Here is an 8,837-nt window from a genome sequence, read left to right as displayed (position 1 = left end):
ACATGTAAAACATCTTCAAATTGTATTCACTTTACAAGAAATGCAAAGAATTATGCAGAAAGAAACCTTAAACAGAAACACTTCAGGTTTGTTTGCCAACTAAGTAAAGCATCCATCCCTCGGAGAATTCCCCCAAACCCTCCCATATAAAACTAACTTAAACGTGCTCTTTGTTCACCATGTAAAATGTCAACTTCACACACCATTATTTTAACATTGTTTCAGACTTCAACAGAAAGGCTAGATATCTTTGCAGCTACTGGAGAAAAGTCCAGGAACATCTAGAAGACTATTTACAGAAGTGTTGGTTCATACGCTCAGATATGACAGTCCGGCAGGGTCAATTTCTGAATTGACTGGAATTTAAATTGAATTTACCCCAACCCTGAAGTCAGTCACTTAATGGTCAAATAAAAGCTCAGATCAACATGAAGTGAACTACTGTGGGTTAAATAGACAGACTGGGTCAATCACAGTTCGTTGTTTTGAATCTTCGTTAAAACACAACACACACTTCCTGGTAAAGATAAAACAACCACGGTCATGTCATTAACAACAGGAAGAGAGGATGGAAACAAAACGGCTCATTTCTACCAACCTAACTTCAAAGGAGCCTCAATCATGAATACAATCAGTCTAAAACAATACATTTCCCAACCCTCACTATAAATTGGCTCAGAACTACAAAACCCATCCAAAAGACCAGGTGGGAACTACAATTCCAGTCCTTCCAGCCGAACACATGCTGGGTTAAAGACCTACATCCCCCATCCTGACCCCAGGCCATTGGAACTCCTGCCTCCACTGCCGCCATAGTAACTGCTGCTCATACCGCCCTGGTTACCTGACAGGAGAGAGATACACACTATAGGACCGAGGAGTTCAGAGATCACACAGTCTAAAGCTTGATAGTCCGGGTCATGCATAGATACATGTGAACAGGTGGGTGTGTTTTACAGAGCTGATACTCACTATAGTCACTGTAACCTCCCATGCTGCCCTGGCTGCTGTAGCCTCCAGAGTATCCAGAGCTCAGCCCTCCACTGCTATAGGAGGACTGGCTTCCCATACCCCCCTGCATCGGACTGCCGTACGAGCCATTACTGCCCCCTGCTGTAGAGTTCAGGAACAGCTCCACATAGCGGTGCTCTGCAGGACAGAGACAGCTGGTTAGTACATGCATTTCATCATATTAAGGTGGGAAAGCTGGGGAGGAAGAGAGAAACATTTTTTAAGAGTGCCTTTCATAATGGCGGTGGCCGGCTAAAAAATGTATAAAAAGACTCACGCATGTTGGCCTTGTCCTTCGACATGGCTGCCACAGCATCCTCATGTGTAGCAAACTCCACGTCAGCCTCTCCTGTCACTCTGCCGTCTGGCCCGATCTCTACATGCACTCTCACTGGGTTCAGAGGAGAGAAGAACTACGGAGAGAGAGAGGGAGCAGTGTTATTCTCATCATCTCTCACACAGACCATTCTTAGTAGTATATCCTAGAACTCACATTGTAGATGTCAGTCTCTGTGGCTCTGTAGGGCAGACCCCTCATGTGAACACAGTGACCCGTGGTGCTCTGGAAGGAGGAGCTACTGTCACCATACCGCCCATCAGACACACCTGAGGTTAGACACATACACCTTAGTTATGGAGAGACTGGTCTGGGGCATGGAGACATCATACCGTCATGACAGAGGGCTAGAAAGAGCATGACTGGAGACATCATACCGTCATGATAGAGGGCTAGGAAGAGCATGACTGGAGACATCATACCGTCATGATAGAGGGCTAGGAAGAGCATGACTGGAGACATACCGTCATGATAGAGGGCTAGGAAGAGCATGACTGGAGACATCATACCGTCATGATAGAGGGCTAGGAAGAACATGACTGGAGACATACCGTCATGATAGAGGGCTAGGAAGAGCATGACTGGAGACATCATACCGTCATGATAGAGGGCTAGGAAGAGCATGACTGGAGACATACCGTCATGATAGAGGGCTAGGAAGAGCATGACTGGAGACATCATACCGTCATGATAGAGGGCTAGGAAGAGCATGACTGGAGACATCATACCGTCATGATAGAGGGCTAGGAAGAGCATGACTGGAGACATCATACCGTCATGATAGAGGGCTAGGAAGAGCATGACTGGAGACATACCGTCATGATAGAGGGCTAGGAAGAGCATGACTGGAGACATCATACAGTCATGATAGAGGGCTAGGAAGAGCATGACTGGAGACATACCGTCATGATAGAGGGCTAGGAAGAGCATGACTGGAGACATCATACCGTCATGATAGAGGGCTAGGAAGAGCATGACTGGAGACATACCGTCATGATAGAGGGCTAGGAAGAGCATGACTGGAGACATCATACCGTCATGATAGAGGGCTAGGAAGAGCATGACTGGAGACATCATACCGTCATGATAGAGGGCTAGGAAGAGCATGACTGGAGACATCATACCGTCATGATAGAGGGCTAGGAAGAGCATGACTGGAGACATCATACCGTCATGATAGAGGGCTAGGAAGAGCATGACTGGAGACATACCGTCATGATAGAGGGCTAGGAAGAGCATGACTGGAGACATACAGTCATGATAGAGGGCTAGGAAGAGCATGACTGGAGACATCATACCGTCATGATAGAGGGCTAGGAAGAGCATGACTGGAGACATCATACCGTCATGATAGAGGGCTAGGAAGAGCATGACTGGAGACATACCGTCATGATAGAGGGCTAGGAAGAGCATGACTGGAGACATACAGTCATGATAGAGGGCTAGGAAGAGCATGACTGGAGACATCATACAGTCATGATAGAGGGCTAGGAAGAGCATGACTGGAGACATACCGTCATGATAGAGGGCTAGGAAGAGCATGACTGGAGACATCATACCGTCATGATAGAGGGCTAGGAAGAGCATGACTGGAGACATACCGTCATGATAGAGGGCTAGGAAGAGCATGACTGGAGACATACCGTCATGATAGAGGGCTAGGAAGAGCATGACTGGAGACATCATACCGTCATGATAGAGGGCTAGGAAGAGCATGACTGGAGACATCATACCGTCATGATAGAGGGCTAGGAAGAGCATGACTGGAGACATCATACCGTCATGATAGAGGGCTAGGAAGAGCATGACTGGAGACATACCGTCATGATAGAGGGCTAGGAAGAGCATGACTGGAGACATCATACCGTCATGATAGAGGGCTAGGAAGAGCATGACTGGGAGACCATCATGTTATGATCCATAAACATTTATGACTGATAATGGCTCCCAATTAATCCAGTCGGCTGAAACAAAACAAGATCTTCTTACACTGTGCAGACATCACACACACCCTCTCCCCAACACACACCTCCACCATAGCCTCCGCGTCTAGCCCTGTCGTAGGAGCCCCCTCCTCGGCCCCCCATCATGTTGTACCCACGGCCCCCAGACGGTCTGTCATAGGGCCCCGGTCTCTGCATCCCCATAGGTTTCCTCTGGGGTTCGTAGTGGGTCCTCACCTCGGCACGGCTGCTCTTGAAGATCTCAATGTACCTGAGATACATACAGTACACACACCACCATGAAGACCACCACACACAGGAGGAGGTGTAGACTAGAGCTAGCTACTGTACAGCTCCTAAGGCTGAATCAATGTGTCTGTTCAAATGGAAAGGGTACCAATAAAGTTGGGTGTTCAATATGCAGGTGATAAGCTGACATTTTGGTGTATTTGCTTGTCATTGAGGGTACTGATAAAGTTGGGCAATTCAGGACAAGTGCTGCCAAGTGCAGTACTGCTCCATAGGTAGGTGAGTCTTGAACTATGTGAGACTTGATCTGGTGGGTAACAGTATACTGTCTAGTATAAAAGCCTTGACAGTACAACAGGCACTTTTCTTATGCTCACCTGCAGATACCCGATACAGTTAACACTGATGTTACAGTACAATCTGTGTCCCTGCTATGGTCATTGTCCTGTTGTTATCCATGGAGACCCACTCTCTGAGCATTACCTGTGAGTGACAGTGTGCAGGGTCCGTGTCCTCGTGTTGATTGGCCCTTAGTGAGTTAGGACACCTGGGAGAATCCTGTCTGTCTATTGGCTACCTGTAGTGATGTTTAGTGCCCAGGAACCAATCAGCTTCACTCTTAAGAATCAGGGTCAAATGGATATGCCCAAATTCAACTGCAATTTTTACTCTGCACTCTCAACCAAACTTGGTGACAAACCTGAGAGCTTACAAGACACCTCGGCACTAAACTCAGAATATGATCTATCTCCCAATGGTTTAAGAACAAGATAATGTGCTTCATTTTCCCAAAGACTGCTGTGAGTGAATGAGTGTTAGTGTGCTCTGATCTAATATTGTAACTATGTGTCTTTACAATCAATATCGGAGTATGTGTTGTCTTAAATTAACTGTTCTGTTGAGTGTCAGTTATACCTGTTAATGTTTGTAAGTTGTACACCATAAGAACAGCAACTTTATCCAGCCAGCCAGCCAACCAACCAACCATCCCCACCTGTGCCCTATTCTTTCCTTGTGTTTCTTTAGAGCCTTTTCAGCTATATCCTGTGAAGCAAACTGCACGAAGGCCTCCCCCGTACTCCTCCCCTGGAAGTCCAGCGGCAATGTTATCCCATTTGGCACGATTTCCAACCCTTCAACCCAAGGACAGATAACCCCAGTGGGGGACACAGTAAATCACATGCCCAGTTACAGAAAGGTAGCTTTCTCTGTTGTTGCTTTATTTATTCATGAAAACTATGCATTACGACATGTACTGTACATACCAGGTGAGTATTTTTAACCAATGAGACTCAGCAACCATTCAGGCTACTTACTTTTACTGCATTTGGGGAAACATAAAGGAGGATGAGAGGAAAGAGTGTCGAGAGAGAGAAAATGTGAGAAAATGAGGGAGAAAATTAAGGAGAAGATTAGGGGGAGAAAATGAGAGAGAAAATGAGAGGGAGAAAATGAGAGCGAGAAGGATACAGAAGAGGAAGCGACTGTAGGTGTGAAGGAATGAAAATAAGTGGCTCTGGCAGTACTTGTTACCTTTAGTACCCACCCATTATATAATTGTCCCAGTGGGATGAATTACATCTTTGTTATGATATAGTGGGTTCATGGGAAAACACCAAAGGACAACTGTCAAAGAAAAGTGACAGACGGAACTAGCATGTCAGGCCAAATTATTGTACAGAATAATTCATTTTAAAAAGTGTTCGTTGGGACCAAACCAGTGATAGAGAAACTTAGGTGATGGGGGAAATCCTGGACAAACTATAGCTTATATAATGTAAGTCGCTCTGGATAAGATCATCTGCTAAATGACTGAAAAATTTAAATTATCCTGGATCATTGATGAGGACTGAGGACGGTTTACCTCCTCCTACAGGATGTTATGGGGGTGTTCATGTGAACCAGTGGGAGCTAGCTACTGGTACCTGAGAGGAACTGGACGATCTCCTCCTTGCTGCAGCCGAAGGGGAGGCCTCGGAGCCTGACCAGGCCGTCTCCAGTCGTTTCTGGGCTGTTTGGACCAGAATGTTTCATCACCCAGTCCATTTCCACGTTGTTGGATTTAAACACTGTGGACAAACAAGTCAAGTCAACACAAAGACACTACTGCTAGTGTTACATAGTGTAAAAGGTTAAGAAATGTAGCCTAAAGTGAAGTCCCAAGGCACATATTATGCTTCAGCTGCAAACACTGAAACTTCAGGAAGACTTGGACAGTGACACATAAACACACACACACACCTTCCACATATCTGTGGCCCATGGTTTCTCTGTCCTTCTTCACAGCGATCTTCAGGTCATCCTCATTCTCCAGCTCAACGAAGGCCTCTCCGCTGGGTCGGCCCTCACGCGTGGAGGTAAAATGAATGCTGGTGCCATTGTTGGCGATTTTACAATCTATATGCCAAGAAGGTGGAGGGACTCACAGTTATCTCAGATGTGAGAGGTGTAGGCTATAATGGTGTTGTAGCAAGCTATTCAGGTTTTATCGTAAAGGTGTTATTACCTGAGAAGAACCTCCGTACTTCATCCACAGAGACGGACCATGGTAGGCCTCTCACACGCACCACGTAACCCTCTCCATCAGACATGGTTGGTATTCTCTTAAACCTGAGGAAAGTAAAAGAAGCATAAGGGTACATACAGTATGTTTGCAATGCTTAGATAACGTTAGCTAATTACCTTTACTCAGCTAGCTAGTTACCTAGCTGGCCATCTACATTGTATTTTACTTTTAGGTAAGTGAATGAAGTTATGTAGCATTTGCAGCGATTTAGAATGTATAACGCCACAAGACATGATTAGCTATCTAACAGGCTTATGAATGTAGCTAGCGCATTGTTGCTACTAGCTAGCTAACGTCAGTTATATTAATTTAGCTGGCTAGCTAAATCCATTATCACGAAACATACTATTTAATTTACACATAACAAACTAGCTAGATTAAGTCAGTGTGTCTAACGTTATTAGATAAGAATAAGTTAATTATTGTCGACAGTCAGACACAAATGTCAGGCCTGGCGTTAGCTAGATAAGTTAGCGTTCGCTACCTGGCTTGCTAGCTTGATCAAATTGGCTGACCTAAACAGCAAGCAAGGACTCACAAGCTAAAGGTATTATCACAAATCACATTCGTTTAAAAATAAACATAGATACCTGTTAATTTGAATTCAGTGACAATATTATCACTACCACGATTGGTAGTATAGCTAGCTAGATGTGTTTCGGGGTGTCAGGTCGGTCTGTTTCTGCTAGCTAGCTCCTAGCTTGCTAACTTGGTCCACGCCCAAAAAGTATGACGTAGCCTATCTGGGCCCTGTCTGTGGCCCCATTTCACTGAGGAATCTTTCAAATGAAAACTGTACCAATGCTGAAGACTAAACGACACCTATCTAGTTTCTTGGGAAACTTGCAAGCTATTTCTTGCTGTCAAATTTAACATTTGCATAGCTTTCCAATGCTCTTGAGAAAAAAATGCACTCACATTACTCTAAGGTACATTCCTAATATAACATTTAAGCACCTATAGGGGTTCCGCCAGTGTTGCAATCTGAGGAACATCTAAAGGTGCCTCCAGAAACCTTTTCTTATTAGAGTGTGGCGCAATGGGATTGAGTGCATTTCTCATCTGATCATCTGTGAAGAGTGCCTGGCAATGAAAACAACCTATACTGGAACGTGCCTTAAACCTCAAATTTCAAGTTCACAGAGGAACACAAATTTAATTGAGTTAACTCCCGGGTGGTGCAGTGGTCTAAGGCAGCGCCAGCGGTGCCAGCGGAGACTCTATGTTCGCGCTAGTGCGACCGGGGGGTCCGTGGGGCGACGCACAATTGGCCTAGGATGTCCGTGGGGCGACGCTAACCAAGGTGCACGGTGTTTCCTCTGACACATTGGTTGAGACAAGATAGTTATTACTAACAACAATTGGGTACCACGAAAAAGGGGGTAAAAATAAAAAAGTAATTGAGTTAAAGGCAGCTTCTTTTAGATTTCCATTAAAATGGGCAACAATAGCTTTTTAGCAAGAAAATATTTCTCAATAAATAATTTACCTAGGACTGTCTGAGTGGGGGTGAGGGGGAACTGAAAAATAGCAGAGGATGAGGGGATTTGATTAATCTGGCCTGGGTATGTGCCTCCTAAAATGAGGGAGGTTCAGGAGTCATGAGCAGGAGAGCAAGGAAGCCCCAGTAGCACAATCGTTTATTAGAAGTCCTAACTCAACAACAACAGGTGGAAGAACACGCCCAAACGAAGTCGCCACACACAGGGAATAAATGCAACACACGGAGGAGAAACCTCTACTCCTAAAAGAAAATCCCGTGGCGCAAACACGCACCCCTAACATAGCAACAACAGCAAATAATCCCGCACACAGAATAGCAGGCAGCGCAGGTTAATAAACCCACCGAAATGAACTAATAGGACACAGGTGTAAAGAAAAAACAGACAGACACAAACGAAAAGAAAAAATGGATCGCCGAGCACCGCCCGAACAGGGAGAGGAGCCACCTTCGGTGGAAATCGTGACAGTATGCGTGTTTTGCACCGGGTGAAAGTTGATTGGATTAGTTTTGAAACCGGGCTTCCTCCCAGGCATGAGGCAGGTGCCCAGTTCAAAGCCCACTGCGAAGTCTGCACAAAACAAAAGTGACCTGGTTAAGTATGAAAGGTAATGAGTAGGATTATGTGTTTTCACATGCAAAAGTAATTGCTTTTAATAAAAATGCTTTATTTGCCCCCCCCCCCCCCCCCCCCCCCACAAAAAAAAAATTGTAGAAAAGAGATGTGCGTTTCTGGATGATGCAACATGCTGCCTTGTTGACAACATGTACAGGCCACAGACCGGTGTCCCGTCTATAATCAAATTCGCCCATTGGCAGAGAGGTTTGGAACTCTCTTTGCTTTCAGGAACCTTTTCCCTGAGGAATCTTTTAAAAAGGTTCCTCAAATAACCTTTTAGGGTGTTAAGGTTCCTGTAGGAAACTTTTATGTCCCATGTATTCCATTATGAACAATAACAATAATAATAATATTAACAATAATAATACAAATAACATTGAGTGGTTAACTTGTAAAGTCACAAATTCATTTTATTGACTTTAAAAGTCCCAGAAATCTCACTTGCAGATGCCACAGAAATCTCTGGTCTCCCTTATCCCTCTACAGCAAAAAGTTTGCCATTCGTACATTTGTTGGTAATTTATCTCCCTCATCAATTCCCAGAACACATTTCTGAATGAACAGCGTAGTGCTTTTTAATGATGCTCCATACTCAATATTCAAAAGGAAAT

At 44.8% G+C, this 8,837-nt stretch overlaps 1 protein-coding gene across 1 annotated transcript; it reads right to left on the bottom strand.

The window, feature by feature from the left end:
• Positions 1–5: 5 nt before the first annotated feature.
• On the bottom strand, positions 6–8,081 carry LOC139366489 (heterogeneous nuclear ribonucleoprotein H-like). The gene is made up of 10 exons (XM_071104007.1): positions 6,697–8,081; positions 6,047–6,150; positions 5,782–5,937; positions 5,466–5,609; positions 4,535–4,673; positions 3,378–3,562; positions 1,505–1,617; positions 1,289–1,424; positions 973–1,149; positions 6–844 (listed from the first exon to the last, which is right to left on the bottom strand). The coding sequence occupies exons 2-10, from the start codon at positions 6,129–6,131 to the stop codon at positions 759–761; spliced, it is 1,221 nt and encodes a 406-aa protein (XP_070960108.1). The 5' UTR covers positions 6,132–6,150; positions 6,697–8,081; the 3' UTR covers positions 6–758.
• Between the last annotated feature and the right edge of the window lie 756 nt (positions 8,082–8,837).

Source organism: Oncorhynchus clarkii, chromosome 14, assembly GCF_045791955.1.
Source record: "Oncorhynchus clarkii lewisi isolate Uvic-CL-2024 chromosome 14, UVic_Ocla_1.0, whole genome shotgun sequence".
NCBI lineage: Eukaryota > Metazoa > Chordata > Actinopteri > Salmoniformes > Salmonidae > Oncorhynchus > Oncorhynchus clarkii.
This window is presented reverse-complemented; position numbering and strand designations above follow the sequence as displayed.

Bases quoted from the DNA above. Each gene is read 5' to 3' on its own strand.
- LOC139366489 (XM_071104007.1), bottom strand. From the start codon at position 6,131: ATGTCTGATGGAGAGGGTTACGTGGTGCGTGTGAGAGGCCTACCATGG. The intron at 5,610-5,781 runs GTGTGTGTGTGT...GTTTGTCCACAG, and splicing joins GGGCCACAGATATGTGGAAG to TGTTTAAATCCAACAACGTG. The intron at 1,150-1,288 runs GTGAGTCTTTTT...TCTGTCCTGCAG, and splicing joins GAAGGACAAGGCCAACATGC to AGCACCGCTATGTGGAGCTG.